Source organism: Rhamphochromis longiceps, linkage group LG23 (assembly GCF_057381845.1).
Source record: "Rhamphochromis longiceps isolate RC_006_pf linkage group LG23, R_longiceps_female_GT1.1, whole genome shotgun sequence".
Lineage (NCBI taxonomy): Eukaryota > Metazoa > Chordata > Actinopteri > Cichliformes > Cichlidae > Rhamphochromis > Rhamphochromis longiceps.
This window is the reverse complement of record NC_140578.1, coordinates 5,751,844-5,776,924: the sequence shown is the minus strand read 5'-3', so window position 1 is coordinate 5,776,924 and position 25,081 is coordinate 5,751,844. Positions and strand designations below refer to the sequence as shown.

Below are 25,081 nucleotides of genomic sequence, written 5' to 3'. Positions count from 1 at the left end.
GAATCAGGGTAGGTGTCACAAAGAGAGAGACGAAACACACACACACACACACACACACACACACACACACACACACACTGACTGATTCACACACATTCTGCTATGGGGTCCACAGTGGGAGTCAGTGAGTATTTAAGGTTACCGTTGCTCCCAATTAGGCATTAACCAGTCATTTTAAAACAGGGGCTGTGAACAGTAAACAGGGGCTTTTCATAGGCTTCTACATAGGCTTGAGAAAAAAGTGGAGTCTGAGGAGAACGAAAAACGGGAGCTAAGAAAGCAGTGAGCTACAGTGTGGGAGGGCAGAGAAAAGAGAGACAGAAAAGGAAATCGAAAGTAAAGCAAGACAGAGAGAAAGAAAAAGGAGAGATCAAAAATAAACAGGCATGTTTTCTCCCCCTCAGATCTTCAACCTAGTCTCTGCTGATTTCTTCTCCCACTCTCTGACAGTGAGGCTCAAAGCCAGACATCACATCAACCTCTTCAAATATTTAGACATTATTCAAGTCGTCTTCTTTTTCCCGTTTTCCCTCTGTCAGGAGGAGGGAGACGTAGGGGGTACATTTCAGCGATTAATATTCCCACAGACTTTAGTGAACAGCAGTTAGGAAATAAAAGGCCATACACTTCCAGTTGACTGATTGGGTCGTTTATCCACATCACCAAGTGATACTTCTGCTGCTACTCGCCTCTTTTAGATCTCCTGAATGATGAAATGCCATGTGCTCACGTTTGCGCGTGTTTGCGTGTGCTGCCATTTTGTGTTCTCCCCGTTTGAGACTTTGAAGGCTGACAGGCCAGTGTTGCCATTTCCAAGAGGGCAGATGACAGGAGTCCAGAGAGAGAGCAAATGAGTGAGAGAGACAGCAAGAATCTGCTGATAAAGGTGAGAATGTGACGAGAATGTGCCACTGGCTGAGGAATTAATAATGGTTATTATGAGTGCTGCATTGATTAATGGAACATTCTAATAGTGTGATTCTCACAATTAGGAGTAATGGATGTTACAGTAAAAAAAGCTTCAGAGTGCAACATGAATGACTGATGCCAGTCTGAGCGCTCATTCTGCATAATTATCCCATAGATGTGTCTTTGCAGATTGATGCTGATGTAGGAGGCTGAGGTAAAAGAGAGGGCAGCAGGAGCCTTTAGACGGAAAAGGCAACAATTCACACAGCAGGCACACAGCTGGTCTGTTTTATACGGGTGGGCACAGTGTGCACTTAGCATATGATGTTAATATATTGGTGTACATCCATTGTCTGCATCTTTGCCAGTGTTATTCTAAGAGTAGGCCGGTAATGGCTTTAAATGCTTGCAGCTAATGCAAAGCTTAAGGTAGGTAAACACACCTATAGCAGGTGACAGGTCACATTTTATTACTGTATAATACACTTTAAAAAAAAGTATGTACTTGATTTTTACATTTTTGCCTGCCCAGGCCGCTGCATCGCAACTGGTTGCCTGCTTAACTAGTGAATTAAACTGGCGCCCACATGCATTAATTAACAAAGTGTAATATTTTGGGGTTTTGAATTCCTTGTGAATACAAGTGAGTTTGGGTTTAGTTGAGTTTATATTGTTATTCCAAGTGTTTCAATTCTGTGTTTGTTGGGTTTTGATTTCTTTATTCTGCTACACTGTAAGCTTAATTCTCTGTAAAACCTTTGAGTCCCTGACTCCTGTTTTACCTTATGTTTATTATGGTCAGGAGTTTCACTTTTGCATCCTGTTTTAGTTAATGTTTTTGTTACTTTTAGTAGCAGCTTAAGTTCCCTCTGTGTTTCTTCTGTTGGCAACAATATCAACCACTTATGTAGGTTATGTTATACAGAGAGATTTACCTCAGAAGTCTAAATCAGACATTAGTATTCAAATGAACAATGGACACATGTCAATGTTTAAATGAAAGAAGTTATTTGCAACTAAATCACTAGAGAGTTACCACCCCTATCTAAGTCTTTTCTAGTTATTTAAATTATGAAAATTTCTACCTGACTAGTTGTTAAATCATGTCAGTTTACCAGCTATGTTAGCATAATATAAACAAGCTAACTTTTTTTCCACTCGATAAAAGTTAACGTGAGTGTTCTCGGTGGTCAGGTACATTTGTAATCGCATGGCAGGATGCTGTAAAAGGACCAAACTTCAGCCAGGAGAACAACTGAGATAATCCATCCACAATACGAGGTTAGTTATTCATATACTTCTGCATGGGCTGGGCTGTAGTTACATCCTAAGGTTTTAAAAACTGAGCTTAAATAAATGATTAGCGGTAATAAAAGCCGAGGGAGGTCAACAGTGATCACTGACTGTTTTAGGAGTTTTTTGAGATTAAATAGAAGAAAATACATAACATTAAACATGTTAACAACACAAAAGCCATATTAAACGCAGACTACTTTAGACCCGGAAGTAGGATTCGTCACGTCATCACTTAACGACCGGATAGCAAATGACAACAGCAGTGCTTCACAGTATAGCCTCTTTTCCATTACTACCTATTCGAATCGACTCAGCACAGTTCGCTACAGTTTTCAGGGCTTTTATATTAGGTCATAGTACCTGGTAGCAGGTACTTTTTTAGTACCTGCTTGGCTGGGGCTTCAAGCGATCCAAACAGGTACTAAAATGTGACCGACTGCATGCCACTGATTGGTTAGTCAGTAGAGTCACTAGATGAGTCATGAGTGTCTTGTTCATGAAAATCAAAACTGCCATTTCTGAAATCTGGCAATGAGGGAAATAGCTACAAAAAAAACAACACCATGGTCCCTGATTCTGACGAAAAGCCACAGACCGAGCAGATATATTCTTGCTTTTACGTCCACCTTTGTGGTAGTGTTTGTGTTGTATGTTAATTACGTTGCGGGATGCTCATCCGTGTTGCTATGACAATGACCATTAGGAAATACTAAACTGTAATGGAAAACCAGTCAATTCGAGTTGAGTTGTGGCGAGTCAATCCGAGTAGGTACCAATGGAATAGTCCTTTTTAAGCATTCCAAACTAAATCACTGATTAAACATATAAGCAAAACGAAAATGTTCAAGACACAGCTTAAAAGAATAAAAAAAAGTAACCCACTGGGAAAACCTAACAGTGATTCAAATTGTACCCACAAAGATCATCGTAAAAGTTTAGAATATTATGGTAAAAAATGGTAAATGGTCTGTATTTGTATAGCGCTTTACTAGTCCCTAAGGACCCCAACGCGCTTTACGCATCCAATCATCCACCCATTCACACACACATTCACACACTGGTGATGGCAAGCTACGTTGTAGCCACAGCCACCCTGGGGCACACTGACAGAGGCGAGGCTGCCGGACACTGGCGCCACCGGGCCCTCATATTGATTAGAAATGGTATGTTTTAATCAAGACCTGAGTACTATTATTAAGGTAGATGACCTCATCTTGAGGAGAGGGTCATTTCAGAATGTCAGAGACTTCTAAAAGCTGCTGGTCAACTTACTTTAGCAGATTAACTGTGCTTAGAATTGTAGTTGAATTTCAACATTCTGATCAGCAGTATTTCCAGCAGTAGGAAGCAAAAAGCTCATCCAAACCCAGTGTTTAGACTAGAGAAAGAATAAAACATTGATGTAGCCAACGTGATGTCATTGACTGGTTTTGGACTCTGCCTTTTTAAAGCTTCAAGGCCTCTTTTTCTAGAGCCAGAAGTTACCTTATGAAAAGGTAGAATTAGTTAATCAGACATTACTAACAAGTTTGATTAGCCAGCTGCATCCATAAACTGTTTAGGTACAAAGTACAGATATACATATAACTCTACAGTCAAAATAGTTACATCCACTTCAGTGATGTGCCAATCAACGCTGCCTCTAGTATCCAGGTGATTGAGTTATAATTTTGTTTAATAGAACCCAAAGCCTTTTTTGTACCAGAGTGTAAATGCTTTTTTGAGTGCTGCAAAGCTGAACATTTTAACTTAGGCGGCTACTGTTTGGAGTGAACCTCCAGTGGCACATGGAGGAACTGCAGTTTTTGCCACTTTTGTTTTAATTAGCTCTTGAAGTTGCCCTTTGTCTTAGACAGAGAAAATTAGCACTGGAAAATTAGTATCGGAGAATCTCTCCTAAAGAGACAGATATTGGAAACCGTGGAGAGCCTGTACAGTGGCCACTGGGTATTTTTAATGAAGTGTCCCAAAACCATTAGCCGTATCAGCTGGATGTATAAACAGGCATCTGTTTGCTAATCATTTGTTAATCAGCCTCAAATGAATAAAATAGAGTTTAAGAGAATTGCCAGGAATCACACAGCCAGAAAAATAAAACTCTACAACTGAATTATGACTTCAGCACATTTGTGTTTTAACTACCATCTGAAAAACCACAAAAAACATTTTGGGAAATTAGACCAATAAAAAAACTAAACAAACAACAGATTGGTTATTATTGCGTAGAACACAGGAACACAGTGACCTGCCATTATGTTCACACTGAAAAGCACCCACCTGGCTCTATCAAAACAAAGATCTGATGATTGCTTTTACAGTGCGGGGAAATAATTGATTTCCTGCTGAATTTTTAAGCTTGCTCACTTACAAGAATATCAACAAAAATCTAGGAAAAAACCCACATTAAATAAAAGTGATAACATTATTTGCACATCAATGAGTGCAAATAGGTATTTTATCCCGTACAACCCAGCCAGAAATCAATAAATCCATTGATTACAAATACAGCTGATCTCAGCCTATGTTTCTAAAAAACACACCTGTCCCAAATATCTGTTTCTCCCATTCCAATTTCTCCAGCACCATGGGCAAGACCAAAGAGCTGTGAAAGGATGCGATTGAAGACTTGCACAAAGATGGAATGGGCTACAAGACAATCAGCAGGAAGATTGGGTGAGAAGGTGACAGCTGTCAATTATTTGGAATTGGAAGAAGCATAAATGACCATAGGGTAAGAATGAGCATGAGAAAGGTGGTGGACAAGCCCAGAACTACATGGGAGGAGCTTGTAAAAGATCTGTAGGCAGTTGGCATCACAGTTACCAAGAACACCATTGGTAGCACACTACACTGTAATAGATTGAAATCTTGCATCACCCGCAAGGTCCTCCTGTCTGTGTTAAGTTTGCCAGTGAACATCTAAATGGTTCAAAGAGGCTTGGGGAAAAGATGAAACCATAATCTAACTCTTTAGCATCAACTCGACTCATCGAGGAAGAAAAATGCTGAGTATGACCCAGAGAACACAGTGAAGCACTGAGATGAATTCTCTCTTAATTAAAATGTAACTATGATAAAATATGATTGTTCATTACATTATAAGAGAGAAAACTTACAAATTCAGCAGGGGATCAAATAATGATTTCCCCCATTAAAACCAAATTAGTTAATAAAATGCATATTACTTGAAAGTAATACCCCCAAGTGACTGGTTCTGTGTTATTACTCAAAGGTAATGCTGTGTGAAGAGGTACAAACCTGGAACCTGCACCTGTGGTTGAAATTCAGGGTAAAATCCTATGTGGAAAACTTTCTGTGCTGAAAATGAACTCTGAGATAACAAATGAAAGACAAAAGAGATTGTGATACTGCAAGGCAGGCTTCAGAACTTCAGTATCAGAGTACAATTTTCTTGGGAATATCAGAAAGAAGAAGAACAGAATCGTGGTAAACCTCCAGCGCACCTCAAAGTATTACTTTTTACAACCTTCCATCCGAAATGTTCATTAATGCACACCACTGGAACACACTTCCTCTCTTTTCATCTTTTCTTAGCACCTGTTCAGATGCTTCCTTTCTGTTTCTGCTCTCTTCTCCACATTTTCTTTCTCTTCAGCCTGAACTTTCTTTCATTCGGGGAGGAGGATAACAGTTGCTTCAGGAACATTGTTTAATTAAGCACCCTGAATGAGAAAAAAATTACCTCTCATCTCTCAAGGTTTACTGCTTGGAGAGAGAACTGGCAAGTGTTGAACACACTAGCATATGGAGTGAGAGTAAGCCTTGCTATTGCTCAATTTGAAAAGTCTCTGCCAGGCTTAGGCAAAACCTCAGGGATATTTTATGTAAATACCTGCCTCTGTGTGCGTTCACCTGACTTTCTCACTGTGCACGTGTTTTCCTTCAGGAGATTGCTGTGGGCAAGGTAATCCAAGAAGCCTCAGCTCCCTCACTTCTCAGTCTTGCACATGTCTTGGTCGACATATTATTTGAACGCTTGGATCTTCATTACCGGTAATAGCCTCTAAAGACCCACAGGATGCACAAAATGTAATTATGAGTCAAGCTTTTCGCCAGTTTAGACAGCAGCAGTATTGTCAGAATCAAAACAACGTCTCCGTTCTCACCTAAACAAGAAGAGGCTGACCTTAAACAGCAAACCAGGGCTTGTTTACCACATGTCTAGCCAAAGTGCTGAGGGTACAGTGGCAGACCAAGACTGTAGAGACAAATATTCTCCAAGTTTCTGGAGGGCTTAGGCTCTGAAAATGCAGGTTGAAGATGGCAGTGGTTCTCTGCTTTAATATAGTCAAGGAAACACTATTAACCAGGTCTACAAATATAATATTATCTTTACTTTAGTGATCCCCCTAAAATTGTTTTTTTTAATACTCTGAATAACGAAAAGAACCAGTAAAAGTTTCCAGAGCAGTTTAGGGCAACCCTCCAAGTCACAAAATAATAACTCACCAGAAACAAATGCAAAATGTCAGAAAACTAAATCATATTTCTGACATGAAGTTCACTGAAGTTTAGAAGAAATGATGAAGACAGACATCAGCCACTATCGCTCATTTCTTCCCCCTCCCTCTGCAGCTGATGTAGCAAGCACCTGTCTAATGCAGCTGAAGAATGAGTGGGGGTGGCTGCTGTTTTAGCCTGGAGCCAAGTTTAAAACAATTTAGAAAATTTGAAGATAAGTGACAAACTGAGCTGGCAGTTCAGTCACACACAGCCAGCTTTCATTTTAGATCGTTTTTTAACAGTTTGCTTTAACCTTGTGGTCTTTTTGAAACACGTAAGTGCAAGGCAGTGTTTTGTGACCATTATGGGACTGGAGGAGATGCTGTAACTACTGGCCAGCTTGAACTTGTTCACACAGACCAGTCTGTTAGGCAAACAATGTAAGCTCATACAATAAAAAGAAGACATTAAGTACTTGTTTAGCAGGGTAAATAAAGTTATCATTTGCATAAAGTCCATTACATTTATGCCTGTCACGTAAATGTAGTGGAGTGGATGGCAAAGTAGTTAGAAATACAGTTCATCACCATTTGGATGAACATTTGGGTCTGGGTTTTACTCACAAAGGTTGTGATGATTGCACTTACAGTAACAAGTGTAGCTGTAAACTCTCAGTACACTCTGCTTGTCTCAGTCAGAGAAGAAAGGCTGCAGCTCCACCACAAATTACACCAAGACACATTGTCTCTATTTGTTTGTCTCAGACGCAGTGAAAATACACCGCAACACTGCACTTTAGTGTTATAATAGTAGAGAAAACATCTAAATTGACCTACAGGATTTCCGGAATGGAATCATCTTGCCAAGAGGCCAGTTTGACGTGATGAAGACGAACTGGCCTGGAATGGGCAAAACCTGGCATGAATCTGACTCAGTAGAAATCTGAATGTGTGAATAACTTTATAGATTTTGTATTATTGCAGCACGTCAAAGAAAAAAAATATAACTGCCTCACAATCTCTTATGCTGTGAAGGTCCGAGGCTTGAACCCGGGCCTACTACTTGTTAGTCATACAGCGTTTGGTCGCTGACTTTTGCAACAATGCCTGACCTCTTCATCATACAAAGCAGTCTCCTTCATTTTAAACTTAGAAAATACTATATATTTCAGAGAGTACTATTAATAAAATTAAATAAAAATAAAACAAAATCTGAGATACTGGCTTTTAAGTTCCATGCATTCATTGGTCTTCTCAACAATTTGCACTTACATAATTCAATTTAAATACAGGAAGGTGTTTGGGGTGGAGGTATGGGAAGTATCAAAGCCATTAAACCAGTAGGAATGTAACTGAGTACATTCACTCAAGTACTTTATTTATGTTTAACATACTTTTACTTTATTTCCATCTTATGCTGCTTCCTGCTTTTAATCCACTTCACTTTGAACACAGTTACTGCACATTGTACTTTTTCTTATTTTAAAGCTTTACTTAGTATTATGCACCATTACAGATCAAGGTATTTAAAAATACATTAAAATCCTGTTTTTGATTACACCTTTCATACAATAAATCTGAAAGAATGACCTTGAAAACTGAGTTTTGTATACCAGTTTTTGTATACCACACTGATTTAAATATTTCTTAGGATAATGTTTGTACAGTTGTTGACCTTTTGTACATGTAACACACAGAAGGAGGTTTTCTGCATCTGACACTTTATCACAACTGGAAATACTTTTTATGTGAAATTGCTGCTTGGCCACAGTGTGCATAAAGCAAGCCACTCGCTCCCAAGGAATTCACTGGATAAAAGACAGTTTAATCATCAGTCTCCCAGATTCAGATTACACATTTTACACACTCACATACAGCTCCACTGGGAAATTCAGATTTTTAGTTTAGGGATGCAGTACAAGTGTAAAAACTGGGTAATATCTAATGCAGCAACCAAGATGAGGAGCAAAGTTCTCCTCTGTTTTTATCTCCAAACCATCAGAATATTAGTCATTTTCAGTTTAGCCGAAGTATGTTTTCTATACTTCTAAAAAATGCTTTCTAGTAGTAACACTCTCCAAAAGCCCGTAGACAGACTAATGTATGAAGTTGCATGAAATTATGAATAGATTGTGCTTAAGGCACATTAACAAGAGGATGGGTTAGGCCACTGAGGTTAGTGAGGTGGTGACAGTGGACCTAAATCATTAGGTGCAGAATGTGGGTAGTTTTTTTTGGGACGACAGAGGAAAAATATTCCCCCCACAATCCTTGTAAAAAAGTGCACAAATTATTATCCCTCCTAACTCAAAATTACAAGAAAATCTGTTTCAGTGTAAGCAAGAGAAAAAGCTAAACTGGTATAAGAGGAAATTAGTTAGTGTGAGGAAGTGATTTAAAAACTTGAGCAGTGACAGATTGACTGGAGGACTGCATCTGGTGCTTTCTGAGACACTTCCTACTATTAGTCGACTCAGACTGCTCTGCTCCTCATTAGCCGCAGTGTGTAGGCTTCACTAGATTGTCTTCTTCCAATCTACAGCACTGGTGTTGCTGTTGGAATTGACATATTCAAAAGTCTTCATAGCTCTCTGTCCCAGATTCACCTGGCATCCTCTTTGGGAGGGTTGTGCTCTACTTTGCTTCCCCTTCCCTGTAATGCTCTGAGTTTTTGTTTTCCTGTCAGAAACAACTTAGTATTTCAGTTCTATGCTCGTATATGTAATGTATGCTTGTTTGTGTTTGACAATGTGTATGCCAGTCGAAAAGGTGAGCCAGCCTGTCTGGAACAATTTGACTTCCACTGAATTTATATTGGATTTCAATGAATGGTTGTGGCATGTGATGTTTTTGCTGCACTTTCTGATGGCTGCAATCATCACCAACACACCTCTGGGAGAAACTTCTGGCATGCTTGTTTATGTGCTCAACCAGCACTCAGCGGTCACGCTTTCCGCTAACAGCTGTGCAGCCTACTAAGCTATAGCACGTCCTTCCAAAAACCACACAATAAATATTAATGATTTGGCGTACGAGGAACAGAAAGGGGTGTCAGAGAAGATGGATGACATGTGAACCACTCCTTGCCGGCACTCTGTGTGTTTAGGGTGGCAGCAAACACATTTCTCAAAGATAACCAAGCAGCAACCAGACATCGTGGGATTAATTAGCAACACAATCCTTTTAAAACAGGCTTTTTATTTCTAATTTGTAGATTATTGTTCTATAAAGGAACACTGAGAGGGGGAGTCAGAAGTTATTTCCGGTGGATTGGATTTTAAACTTATTAAGCTGTTGGTTTTGTAACTTTGTTATGTGTCACACTGACTTCACTGCCTAAATGAAAGTGTTCAGCTGCAATCTAAGCAGCCATTTAATAACTAGACATGCAGGAAAACATTGCATTTAGATGGATACATGGATAGGTAAAGTGTTTTGGCTGTTTTGGGATGTATGTACACATTCATAGACTGTTGTCAGGATCCAGGCATGCACTGTTTTTGTTTTTTTCATTTTCCTTCCTCTTTCCTCTCTTTCCCTTTTGCTGACTCTTTGTTCTCAAGCGGAGAGGTGGGTCCATCTGTGCTCTGCCTACAGGTGGAGCAATCCGGTCGCTCAATTGCAACGCATTCCCTAATCAAACTTTGTGTTTTTAAGCACTGACCTACTGCTCAAGATGGTGAGCAGTGGTGGGATATTGGTTCTCCCAGTTTAGTCTTTGCACTTGCATTTTTCTAGCATGTAACACTTTCTGCATGCCTGTTTTCCAGTTACCTGTGTATGCAGGTTCATTGGAGTTGTTTCCCACATTCCAGTAAGAAGTGCAGAATACAATGCAGCAGGTTACGTACCTCCATCCATGCTGGAATTCGTTCCACAGTGGAATCAAACTGTTTGTCAACTACCTGTCCACTCTCCAGCAAATTCACCTTCAGTCACAACTTGACTGCTTGCTTATAAGCCTCCCAACATCACCTGCTTCCATCTCCACAAAAGGTCACAGGACTAATCACTGTTAGTCTTCAGTAACTGTTATAGTTCCCTGGTCCTTGCTAACTGCCTGTTTCCCTGCCTACAGAAACCTCCAGCATTTCCTGACAACACTGTTCTTAGTTTAACAGTCCATAGTTAACTCCTTCAGTTCTGTCAATAAATCTGTCAACAAACAGAAAAAAAGAGGGAATCTGAGATCATTTATACTTTTGTGCCTTTTTTCTTTTTGAGGATTGATGTAATATGTTTTTTTTGATATGCAAAGTGATGACCATTTTTGGTCCTCATTCTCTTCAGAGGCCTGTTGGTGGGTTAAGAGTAAAGTTCTGGCTCATGTTAAGGGAGTGTGAATTTTGGATAATGTCAACGAGGATCCTCACAAAAGAAACGCTAGGACATGTGAGTGTTTGGTGGCTGAGTAAAGGTAGTTTAGCTGAAAGATCTGTAACTTCACAGCTCTGTGAAACTTCACACACACAGACACAAAACAGCAGATGCACCCAAACAGACACACTGACAAAGATGCGCTCACACAGGCAAAAACACAAACACACACTCGCAGAGCGTAACAAAGACTCCTGTGGTGCACCGGAGATGAGAGGCGCAAAAGGATGCCAGAATCGCAGGGAGTGACAGCAGAAAGGTAGGGAGAGGAAACAACAAAAATGAAGCTGACATGAAACACAGGTGTGTGCTGTAGTGGAATAGTAAAGAAACAAATCCACACTCTCAGCTGTACACATTATGTCGTTTTTCTCCCTAGAAAGATGTAGGGAAAAGAACTGTGGAGTGAATAAAAAAAAGCAGACAGCAGGAAAGAAGCTGATGGGAGTTAATTCTCTGCCCGTCACTTTTCACTTCAGTCAAGCCAAGCAAGATGTGGTTTCTGCCTCCGCTGATTAGGCAGTGAGCCAAATTACAGCGGGACAGACTCAACAGCGCAACGCGAGTGAAACAACTGACTGGTGTCTTTGTTAGCTAAGCGCAAACCTCCTATTCTTTTTATCAAATCTCCTTTCATTGCTGGCAACAACAAAAAATCTGCATAAGTATGGATTGTTAAGTTATTACACAGCAAATCCTGCTAAAGGCTTTACGAATGACAAGATTATCAACAATGTCTCTGAAATCTAAAGCTCTACAATTTGTTTCAAGAAAAAGAAATAAAATGTGAAATGTAAATAGAATTGCTAAAATTGCACAGTAACAAGCCTTCTCCTTCTCTCTCGGCACATTCACTGAAGGATTTCAGCCCTGTCAACTTATTATTATTGACTCTCAGATTGGATCACCATGGTAACAGGCCGGAGGAAGTAGCTGACTGGATCTACCCTGCATCCAAGGCTGTGAGCTCACAACACATAGACCTGAACGTGTACAAGCACAGTCACACACGTATGCACACTTGCACTCAAGTACACACAACCAATGAGACAGAAAAAAAACCCCGGACCACTTTAGCGAGACGGGGACCAATTGGATGACATTTAAATGGATGGAAGCTTCGGCGGAACAAATGAGTTCATTTCTGCCGTTTCTGTCGCAGTTGAGACCTCCCTCTGGATATCAAACTGAGATCACGCTGAAATGGCAGAGCGACGCCTGTTGCGAATCGCACTTTTCACAGCTGAATCCCACATTTCTGCGAGTGCAGAGCAGCGAGAGATAAAAGCGACAGGAAAACAGAGACTTTAGATTTACACAATCAGTCCTGCTGCTCCCAATCAGCCATGAAGGCAGCAACGCAGCAGGAGAGGAAACGTACGCAGAGCTCGTGTGCATGTCAAACGACAGGCGCACTCAGGTACTCTGTGTTTGGCAAAGAAAAAACTACACTTTTTCTTATATGTCTTATAGATGCAATATTGAAGGATATCAAAGTCTAATTCGTGAGATCAATCAAGCATTTAATAACCAACCCTGATTTGAAGAAGCTCTGCATTTTTATGGGACTTTTAAACTATGCCTAAATGTTTTTCTTTTGTTTGTTTATTCATGATCTGCACCAGAGGAAGTGAATGAATATTAAAGAGACAATCATAAGCTCAAGGAAAATTACAAATGCTGTGACCAAAGTAACATTTGCTCTGGTTAAAGATCAAAAAGAGGTAGATGAGAACTAATGAAAATACAGGGACCAGTGAGATTAAAGGCAGCATTTAGAAGATTTAACACAGCTTGTGAATGAAGTTGTTGGACTTTCAAGAAATATATTCAAGTCAAAATGCCCTACAGTGGTATTGTAAAGGGTTTACAAAACTCATTTGAAACCTTCCAAAAGAATCTCAATAACATCAAACATCTGTGACATTTATTAAAATCTGCAATATGACAGCATGGTAATAGTTAAATCAGCACTTTCAGTCTACAAGCAGACAGAAGTGAATGAGAAAGCACTTGAAATAGTGACTGTAAAACAACAAGCTACTGTACGGGAGCACTGGACAGCTGAAATGGAGTAAAAGCTTTTTAGTACACAACAAATATGACTTTATGTACAATGCCAGTCCTGGAACAGCTGATGCTTAGACTAATGTTAGCTAACATACTTATTTTTGACAACTATAACTGCACACAGTCTCAGCACTCATCACTTCTCACTAAAGCTGCATCCTTCCAAGCACTTTCATCCAAACTTCAGCCTTCTGATTTTACTGTTTCTTACTGCAGCAAGCTGTGGCACCAAAGTCTCCATTATTGTTTACATCTGTGTTGCTCTGAGATAATGCTAAGCTCAATGTTCTGTAGTGTGTGTTGCATTGCTTTCAATTATGTTGTGTGTGCTTTTTCAAAAAAAATAAAAACTATAATAAGATTTTAAATCCTGGGTGGACTGCTTTACAAAGTAATGTGTTACTGTACTAAATTAATAATCACATTTCTGTTACAATTATGCCACTATTCATTACAAATGATCTTCAGTTGTCTGCATGATAGGTGGATAGCAAAAAAAAAAAAAATGTCAAAGGTGCATTTTTCCCTCTGCACAATTACACTAAAATCAGCTGGTTTCAGTTTGTGTGAAAGAAGAAGGAACATGGTAGATCAGTCTATGACTTCTCAGGAGCACAGATATGGACAGTACATTTATTTTTATTCCACAAAAGGACGAGTGTTATGGTACATGGCAAATCACACCCAGGGCAGAAACAGCTGCATTATACTAACACAAAATGGGCTCATTGCAAACATCTGCACAGACAGAATACTATGTCATGTTTCGGCTGTGTGCAGGCAAGAGAAGGACCCAAACGCAAAACTCACCACGCAGGAATAAAACTCAAAAAGCTGCTTTATTGCAGAATGGCACAAAAATATAACAAAACTAAACTGGGGCATGGATAAACTGACACACAGGCCACGAGGGAGACTACGACACTAACAAAGAGAAACACAGGGCTCAAATACACAGAGGGATAACGAGGGAACGAGACACAGAAGGAGAGCACAGCTGGGAGTAATCAGGCTGGACGAGACAAGGGAAGCAAAACTAGAAACACTGACATGAGACACGGACCTTCAAAGTAAAACAGGGAACACACTGACTGAACTCTAGACCTGTAAACTTAACAGCAACTGGGAAGACAGAACATAGGAACCTGAAACATGGTACAAAAACGTCACAGTAGACACAACATGGAACACAGGGAAGCCATATTACAAAGCCAAAGAACTAAACCTATGATAACCATAACTGAGACCTAGGGAAACAAGAAACAGTACAACAAAGGACTCAAAACATAATCCATAATATAAAAACACGAGATCTCTTCAAAATAAAATAGGAAACATAATGAGACGCAGACATGACAACCAGAACTTGACAACGTAAGACACAGACATGAAACACATGAAGAGCAGGGGAGACTTAACATGGGTTGGAAACACAAGGGGGTACTAATAAGCAAATGAACATAGGAGACCTAATGAGCTTAAACATACTATAAACATCAAAATGAACTAAAACTCAAAACACTGGGTCATAAGACCCAGGATCATGACATACTATTACAGTAGGTGAAGAACCCAGAGTGATGTTTAGTCTGTCTGTATGCAGACCCGAGCACAGCGGCCACAGCCCGATCTTCAACAGGTAACAAAGTCAGTGGTGAGTGACTTTGACACAGCCAACATATTGCAGCCTCCATTTTTACCTTTACATAGTTCAACTGTAGAATTGCTGTGGCAACAACTTTGCTACATCAGAGTTGTTGCCACACCCATTTGCTCATAGGGGGTCGTATGATTGTTGGGTTTTTCTGTGTATGTATTACGGTAGCGTCTACCTTACAATATAAAGTGCCTTGAGGTGACTGTTTTTTGTGATTTGGTGCTGTATAAATAAATAAATAAATTGAAATTGAATTGAAAGTTAAATTGAAATCTCTTTGGGATGATTTTCAACTTTTATATTCAAACTTAAACACTAAAAGAAAGATTGTAAGCATGTTCTCATTGGGATAGGCATTTGATTCGGCATGTGGCTGTAGGCTTACATTGTTAACTTGTAATAATATGATAGTGCGCTTTAGGTTATGTTAAAGAGTGACGCACAAATAATGTCACATGAAGCGTAAAAAATTATTGTCTCTTGGGAGTAATTAAGTAATGTAATGCATTAGTTTTCTTTTAATAATTATCTCAGTGCAGAAAAGAAAAGGGACTAAGAGTTTAATAGATAAACACCAGTGTACACTTTAAGTCTTACTTTTGATGTACAGAAAAGCACCTACATAAGAAAAGAAAAGAGCTAATTCATGAGCAGAAATGTTACAGTATAAGTCAGTATACAGTAGTCAATATGTGTCAGTGAGGACTAGAGTGTCAAACTGCTGTGGAAACTAACCTGCACGCTGTCAAAGAGCAGAGCTAATTTGGAGCTTTGTGTTTTTGTTCTGCTTACATGTCATTACTTTTCTTTTTGCAACCTGCCAAAACCAAAACTAAAGTTTTCAACATTTAAAATGTCCATTGTGCTTCATTCTCTTCCCGCTCTTTGCGCAGCATCGATTGTTGTTCCCTCAAAGTCCCAGATCAGAAAAGAGTAGTAAAAAGCAAAAGAGACCAGAAGCAAAACTTGCATTAAAAGAAAAGACACATCTTCAGAGACACAACTCTTCTTCTGAGATAAGGTCAAAGGTCAACCTGAATGGGCAGGAACTTAGCTTGGCTGCATTTAATTAAGCACAATTTTCTAACTCTCCCTCTACCTAAAACTCGTCAGCTCAGCTGTCTTCATTGGTTTTCACTTTTTAAATTTAATTGCGCTATCTTAAGGCTCATATTTTAGGAGATTCACAGTTTGCTTTACGCAGTTATTGCCCCCCTCAATATCTCAAATGTGTTTTCTTTGCCAACGTTTGTTAATACTTGACATCCCAAGTTATTACATCATCACAAATGAGCCAATTTACTTATGAGAAATCCCTGGTTGCACTGTATCGAGTATACAGAGACAACTAATTCTAGGTTATTTTCATGCTTAAGAAACCCTGAAATTTATCAAGATTCTCAGGAAAGTTAATTGGGATGTCTTTCTAATGATTTCCAAGAAAATCAGCATTTGTTTATTTAGACAAGCATCTGCCTGAGAGACTACAAAGGTACTTATGCAATAACTGTACTTTGTTTTTAACCTGAGACATGGTGAGGGCCGTACACATTTCTTCTCCATTTTTATCTTCAATTTTGGTTTCATTTTCAGTCTCAACTGTCAGCGTTATGTGACCTTCTTTTCTTTAGACTGCATTGATTACACGGTTCTTACATTAGAAAATATCCAATAATATGTCTGTCGTAGAATCTGGGTAAAAATCTGTTCAAAGCAAACCCTAATGCAAACAGTAGCTGTAAGTACCCCTCAGTGGTGTTCTGCAGTGACATGTAGGCCACGTTTCCATGAAATGCCCCTTTTCTCACATGGGAATTCCCATAATGAGAAACAAAACCAGCTGGATGCAGGTGTTCTCTATAAACCCATACATTATGCCACAGGGCTTCCCTGTCTCCCCCTCCTCAACTTCTTTGTCTACATTCACCCCCTCCTTCTCCATTTCCTCTATCTCCTCTGTCTTCACTGACACATAACTCATTAACTCCATCTTCCTAAATCTACCTTTGTCTCCACATACTGGTCTTAAACCATCTTCTTATTCTCTTTTGCATATACACAGAGGAATACCCAGTCTTCTTTTTTTATTATCCTCGCTTGTTACCTTGCTTCTCCACCTTCATCATCTCTTCCTTTTGGTCCTGCACAGCTCTGTTTTTCTTCTGTATTTTTTTTGCATTATCCTCATCCTGGAGTAGCTACTTTCAACAGCACAATATTACTAACATTAGGAATATACTCTCTGGAAATAATGCTGAAAAACTCCTTTTATCATTTTTACTACTGTAATTTTGTATAATCAGGTTGTCCCAGAAGCCCCTTTTAAAGTTTCCGGTTGATCCAAAAATTAAGGTAAGCTAAGAACTAATAGAAATTAGAAAGAGGGAATGTATTTCATCCCTGCACACATGCAGCGTTTACTAAAATGAACTAATGAGTAAAAGGGGAAGCAATCCCATTTTTACCTTTACCTTTTTCGCAAGTAGCGCCACCATAGCTGGGCAGACAAAGACACACAAAAGAGTTGATCTCATCGATGCAGGTTCCTCCGTTCTGACATGGATTCGACTGGCAGTCATCAATGTCTGCAGGGAGAGAGAGAACATGAGGAGGTGAGTGAGATTAGACAGAAACATAGACGTATAAACAGCACTTTCCAAATGGCTACTTTTCTAAACTACCTGCCACAGCTTGTTATTGAAAAAAAAAACCCTGAGAGATCAAACTTTTGCAGAAATTAGAGCTGTTTCTGAGAAAGTTATAATTAAAGCGAATTGATTGAACTTCATCAGCGAGCGGTTTGGGATGCACTGAAGCGCATGATGCTAATTGCAATGTGTTTGCAGGACGTGCCGCAGTTCTGCTGTCAAACTTGAGCCAAAAGAGAGAGGGAGAGTACGGTGGAAGCTATGAAGAGAGACAAAGCGGCATGGAGGAAAACAAAGAAAAACAGTTAAAATGAACTTCCAACTTCAGCAACAACACTGCTCCCACTCAAAAGTTATCTCGCTAGCAGCTATGAAAACATGTATAATAATGCAATTTAAAATTTCTCAAAGTGACCAGAAACAAAATGCCGAAGCCATCGCTTAGATGTGATATTAAAACAAGTTTAGATGTTTGTGCACAGGCATATCCAAATTCACACATATTTCACAGAGGCGTTGCCCGGGTGAGAGTTCCCATTCTGTTGAAAAATGGTAGCTGTATTTCTCTGGCTGATCTGTGCCTGGGGGCAAAATCATTAAAACTGCAGCTGGTATCCCACAGTCCTCTGCCATCACAACAACTGAGTGAATCCCTGGAGCTTTGGCAAGAGGTCACAGGAGGGGAGGAAAGGTGAAGGGAGAGGAGGGAGGCAGCGGAAAGACAGAAGACTGAGGGAAGATGAGAGGATAAAGAAATACTGACAAACATGGAGAGGAGCAGAGTTAGGAAGGAGAGGTGATGAAAACAAGGATGGGTGGAGAAAGCCATTCGGAGAGGTGATACGATTCTGTGAGTCTGGGAAGTTGGCAAGTTTCAGGGTTGGATTACAGCGGCTTTGCAGGCAGACTCTGTTTGGGGCGGAAGAGTCTGTTTGGATAAAACAGCATGACAGCTTCATTGCTGGTGCCCCGCTTTGGGCTGGCTGATATCAAAAGCTGAATTTGATGCAGGAGGTAGAGACCCAGCCAGAGGAACCGGAATGAGATGCTTGGTTTAGTGTATCACTGGAAATCCGTGTATAACTGCCTCTGTCTGAGTCACGACAGGGTGGAAAAAGAAAGTACACGAAGAAACAAAATAACAAAGCAGAGATACGCAGAGAGTAAACACTTCCCACACCATTAAAATGAGCTTTAGGTCTGGCACAGATAATCTGACATTATAAGTGGGTGGCTGGTCCAAATTTTAAGGGGCAGTGAATGGAAAGGCTTTATCATTGTTTGGCTTTAAAGCAGCACATCGTTAATTTTTTTTTTTATCTTAAATGCTCAGGAACTTATCAAGAAGTTTGATATGTAAAAGGTTATTATAAGTGCATATGAGGGCAAATTTCACTGAAATAAAAAAAACTGATGTCAACAGAGTTATCTTGGCTCAGCTCTTTTGCTTAAATTTCATTCAAATTGGAGGTTTGATCTTTTAAAAGAAACAAACAAACACACCAGTGTCACTGGATTATAGTTCCATATATGGGAAAGCGAAAACCAATGGGGGAGCTACACAAGTAAAAAAAGAAATCTATTCCGATCGATTCCTGGTGAAGTATTGCAAAGAGTTATCAGAGTTAGTTGTTATACAATTGATTTTACTGTGCCAGTAATCAAACTATACTATCATCGCTCATCTTCACCGTTTTTGGTTTGAATCTGTCTTTTATGACTCTCACAATCTTTAGAAAGTGCAACACTAAACAGCTGGAGACTGCAGCAGGACTGTTAAATGCTTTATAAACTGCTAAACAGGATAGGGCGGATCAATACTAATAACCCAAATGGCATGTGAAGTACTGGACTATCAATGCAACCTATGTAAGTTATTAGCTGTCAAATAACCTAATGTGAAATCAATAAAGTTAAAATTAACAGCAAGTACCCACAGCCACATATGCTTCAGAGAAATGATGATATACAATAAGATACTACAATGAAAGCCTCAAAGTATAATGATACAATATTACTGTATAGTCCTCTACTAAAAAAAAGTTTATTTATATCTGGCTTGCTTTTACTGCATTGGCAGTGTGTTTGGGATGGCTGCTGAAAAATAAAGCTGTTGAATTCATGGTGGATCAAAATCTGAAGAATGGCTTCTTGACAGCCACCCTTCCACTGAGACCATTTCTGATGAGGCTTCATTGAACACTAGCGCAATCAACTAAAGCACCAGATTTATATCGTCGGCCTGTGTCAGGTCTCAATTGGATTTTTTGGGGGCTTTCAAATACTGTTTATCTGTTGCAGATTTTTCTTTTTTTTAGGCTTGCCACATCTTTTTTCTTTTTTGTGCAGTTTCCAAGTGTCCAGTTTCCTCTGATTTTTTAAGAACACACTGCACAGTGTACTGAGATATGGTAAATTTTTAAGCTATTAGCTCTTTGGGAATTATCTTACAATTTAACAGTATGTCTGTAAAAGTGTGTTCTCGCTGGCATTTGTTTGCCCCTGGACTAAAGTGAAAGACTGGACTGAAGATGAGTTAAAAAGTGATCAAAGTCCAGCTTGGAAAAGCCCAGAGAACTATTGTTCAAAACCACATTTAAAAAATTAACGCTGTCTCCTTAGAAGCCAAAAAATTAATAAATGAGGGGTGATTCAACACTTCAGCACATTATTGTAAATGTGAGTTAAACAGCCAAACAAAAAGTCAGCAGCTCTCTCTTTGCTTTCGCTGTATGAGATAGCAATACGCACAAGGCCTCAGCCATTGTGAACGGCACAGGGGTGATTAAGTTAGTGAAATCAGTCATAAAGTAGACAGGGCCAACTCTCAGTGTAACACTCAGAAAGTGGCTCACTCATTTAAGTCACCTGGATGAGTGACAAATGTTTCTTCCAACGCTACATCCAGATGAACAGAATAAGCTTTCTTGGATTTCATTACCTGGATGATTGAGCATGCATCAAGATATTTCAGTGTAACAGAAATTCAAAAGCTGTACCATTTGCTGTATCATAAGAGAAAATACAGGCAAAATGAAAGAAATGTTACAGCAGTATCTCTGTGCCTTTTCCTTCATCACTACAATATAATGCCCAAAAGTAAAGGTTAGTAATACGCTACCAAGATTAGCAGGTGAAATTTAGCTTGTATCTAAATGAGAGATCAAGAGAAAAGAGTGAGACAGTTAAAAGTTAACCTATAAGATATAGTAGGGGCGATCGTGGCTCAAGAGTTGGGAGTTTGCCTTGTAATTGGAAGGTTGCTGGTTCGAGCCCTGGCTTGGACAGTCTCGGTCATTGTGTCCTTGTGCCTACTGGTGGTGGTCAGAGGGCCCGGTGGCGCCAGTGTCCGGCAGCCTCGCCTCTGTCAGTGCACCACAGGGTGGCTGTGGCTACAATGTAGCTGCCATCACCAGTGTGTGAATGAAATACAGGCCATTTACCAGGCCATTTTACACATATGATCTCTAAATCAGCATTGAATATTTTGATACCTAGTCTGACTTTACCAGCTGGAGACTGGTATCATAAACATAAACACCGTATCATAAACACCGAAACATGGTTACACAGAACTGTTTAATTGAAAAACGTGAGTTTAAGTATCTTCAGTGTAGCTGAATGCAAACATAAAATGTATTTGCACAAAAAAATGATAATTTGAACCGATCTCTCAGAAACTCCAGAAAATGTCTCTCCTTCCACAGCCACACCGAGCCAATAGATGAGCAGGTTGCCAGTACAGCTGTTCAAAGAAAAAAAAGAACCCTAATATGAGCCAGCATCTGGTCTCATTAAGCACTGCAGAAGAGAGCTAAGCCGAAGACTCAAGGCACCCCTTGGATTTTAGGAGCAACAGGGTCAATAAAGTACAGCTCTGTACATGAGCTATTAGTGGGGCCACAGTAGACGACAGATATTTTCTCAGTTGAGAGCCAAGAGCACAGGGGATATTAATAGCTTCATGTTGTCAGGTTCACAGAAATCTGAAGAAATTTAAGGACAAAATGCTTTTACTGTATATACACTCACTGGACGATTCATTAGGTACATCTTGCCAGTACCTGGTTGGTCCCCATTTTGCCTTCAGAACTGCCTTAATTCTTTTGGCATTCAACAAAATGCTGACTGTGGAGCTCATTTCAGTAGAGTGAACTAACAATCATTGACAAGAAAAAAGTCTGTGATATACTGAGCTTAGTGACATGGTGTGTTATCCTTAGAGGTGGCAAACGCATACACCTAAACAATAAAATTAGTCTAGTCAAAGGTTACAGTGGGACTCAGCAGGTGGGGAATACTAATATCTGTTTAGTGGCTCAGTGCACGGAAAAGAATAACATCTCACAGTTACTAATGTGAGCCTCAGTAGGCTTTTGTAGTGTACTGGCTGTGATCAGCTAACCTTCTGCTCTTTGTGGATTTATCCAACAAGATGTCATCAGATGTTTCAAAGCTAGTATCAAAGTCCGATGTCCACCCCCTACACTGACACTATACCCTTTATACTATCTTTATACTAGACCTATACAGTTGTTTATCCTTCACATAACTACCCAGAATTTTCATTCAAACATTTGAATAACACACAACTAGTATAGCTTTCTTTGTTTAGCAGGACGTTTCACAAAATGAAAAAAAACATAATTTATAAATACACAAATTCAATATGTGATTAAAATGACATGTAAGCTTTAAATCTGCAGTTTATCAGTGAGCAGTCTTTACCTTTAAATCTCACCACTCTTCTTCCTCTCTGTCTGTCTTCCTACATCTTTCTCCATCTCAGAGCGACGTTAGCTCTCATTCTCTTGTCTCCCTGTGAATCCAGCAGCTGGACCTTTAGCTAGCAGCAAACTGTGCGACAAACTCCAAACAAACAGTTTGTGTGTTTTCTGATGTTTGTTCAGCTGATAAAAACGTTGAATTTGAAATTAAATGCCACTTAAAAAAATGGCACTCGCTTCATGCTTTGTCCTCCTCAGTAGTGCTAGCTAGATGCTGAAGTAGCACGTACACAACATACGGCGGGCACCTGCACTCCCTCCGGCCAATTGGGTATAAAAGACATAAATTAACCTAAAGTAACAAGCCTGTTTTGAAAATGTAAAGAGTACAAAGTACAGATATTTCTTTAAAAATTTAGGGAGTACAATAAAAAGTTCTCAAAAAAATAAATACTCAAGTAAAGTACTTGAACTTCATTGTTTCCCACCTCTGGTTTTCCTGTTGGAAATGCGGGAAAATGAGTACACTGTGGTCATATGGGATGGACTTCCAGCAACTATATTCATATGCCACATTATTACACCACCAGCCTGAACTGTTGATGCACGGTAGGATGGATCTGTGTTTTTATGTTGCTTACACCAAATTCTTAACCATAAATCCTAAATGTTGCAACAAAGATCAGCAGACCAGGCAATGTTTTTTCCAATTTTCTGTTGTCCAGTTTTGTTGAGCTGAATTATATCCTCAGGTTCTGGTCGCATCTGAGTGGTTCACAGTGTGGTCTTCTGCTTCTGCAGTCCATCTGCTTCAAGTGTTGATTTATGGTGCTGAGGCCAGCTACAAACAATCTGTCTATTTTCCTCTGACCTCTGTCACCAACAAGCCATTTTCAACCAGAGAACTGCTACTCACTGCATATTTTCTCTGCAAATGATAAACTATAGAGATGGCTAACCTCATTGAAATAAAAGCACTAAACTATGGTACTATCTAGGCAGTGAATTGGTATCTGTGTATTTGTCACAGATACTGACAATATCCTTGACTTTGGATAATCATCTATGAAATATGCATATAATATCCTGATATTTAATCCACTGATGATCTTTTCACAGATCTCTTTACATACTAACTTCACCTTTGATGTGTCCAGCTTTGAGACAATGCATCCCAGTGGAATACCAGCCTCTGAAATGCTCACAATAGTTCATATGGCACCAACAAAGCATGCCATGTTCAAAGTCACTCAAATCACCTTTCTTCCACACTCTGATGTTCAGTTTGAACTTCAGATTAATGCACTTAAAACACTGAGTTGCTGTCAAATGATTGGCTGATTAGAGATTCAAGTTAACAAGCAGCTGAATGGGTGCACCTAACAAAGTGTCTAACTGAATAAGCAGACAAACGTGATGTTCAAGTAAAGAAACATAATAATAAAGTGTTTGTAATCCACTGGTACAAGTCATTCAATATAGGTATTTTTCTGTATCACCCTGTTTAATTGTTTTATTATTTTTACAAAACCACCACTGTATATACGGTTTCCTCTGATGACATGTTCACAAAAATATATGCACTATTGACCAGAAAGAGTCAAGTATTAATTAAAAAGCTACACTTTTAGGGAATTAAATTGAAAGTGCAAGTGTCTCTGCAGTTCTAATGGGATTTATGGATATGGCAGTATTCTGATTAACCTCTTTTCTTTTTTGAGGGACACACACACCCCCAGACACACACAAAGGCAGAGCGAGAGGGAGAGAGAGAGCGAGAGAGAGAGCGCATATTCTGTATTAGCATTGGACCATCGCTGTACAATTACCAAGAGTGGATCTCAGTGAGACCAAATAAAAGAAGCAAAAGATTATGTAGGAAATGGGTTTCCTTTTCCTTTTTCACAGTAGAGAAAAGTGCACACACATGTGTAGTTTCTGAAGAGGTAATTTCATTTTCTTGTAACCAATTTAAAAGCCTTGGGGAAAAGCACACTAGTCTTTTGTCTAGATTTTTCTCAGACTTCTGTGACCTTGATGACACAGAGCTTTGGAGTAGCAGCTGAAGACCTAATAGAGCATGTATAGATGTAGGCTTCACTCAAATTTGCTGTCACTTTGGATTAAGCGAGTGTTTCTCAAGTGCAGAGCCACTGGAGGCATGGAAAACGAATTGACAAATATGAAGTGAAACTAAAGTAACATATATATCTATAGGGAAAATAACCAAGTAAGACTTTACACAGCCTTTTTTAAATAAAACAGTTATCAATCAAACATTTTGGGAAATCAGGCATTTGAGAAACACTACATTAAAAGCATAAAGAAAAAAAACACACCTAAAATGCATTTGCTATCACCTTGTCCACCGAGTAAGAGTAAAATATCCCACATACACCTATTAGTTATTAAAAAATGAGGGATCATTTGTAAAAATGTTAATGTGCTTCTTAAAAGTATAATAATAACTGTGTGGGTATCACAGGACTTCAGTAAAAACCCAAAGAATAAGTCCAACTAAAATGGTTTGCTAACTACATTTTCATTGGTATAAAAGTTTAATTACATAGTTCATTTTTTAAACTATATTGAGTAGGTGTTACTTTATCTTCCTACTTATTCAAAAGAAGGGCTGTATGAATGTGCAGTGGCTGCCCTTTACCTCCTAGTCCATTCACAGTGAATGAGAGCTGGAGGCTAGGTTTGCACTGTATACTTGTGGGAATTACCTACTTGCCCATCACTGGTTTCCAAGCTGCTTGTCTTGTCACAAAACAATGCTAAACCTTGTACCTGCAGCAGGCCGAACTATATACATCATTCAGCACAGTAAAGGTCAAACATTCAGGTTAACTTTTGATGCTAAATCTAAAGCTGCTGAAAAAATATAATATTACCATTGTGCTCTATATAGCCATGAAAACACTGTTCCTC

The 25,081-nt window shown here is 39.3% G+C and overlaps 1 protein-coding gene across 3 annotated transcripts in view; it reads right to left on the bottom strand.

The window, feature by feature from the left end:
- The window catches only part of ncanb (neurocan b), a 172,767-nt gene that overhangs the window by 31,023 nt on the left and 116,663 nt on the right, over positions 1–25,081 (bottom strand). For 2 of the 3 annotated variants that reach the window (XM_085398156.1, XM_085398155.1), the window contains exon 11: positions 17,238–17,357. In XM_085398156.1, the coding sequence (XP_085254282.1) occupies positions 17,238–17,357 (120 nt within the window). The remainder of the gene's footprint in view (positions 1–17,237; positions 17,358–25,081) is intronic. The other variant, XM_085398157.1, reaches the window with a different exon arrangement.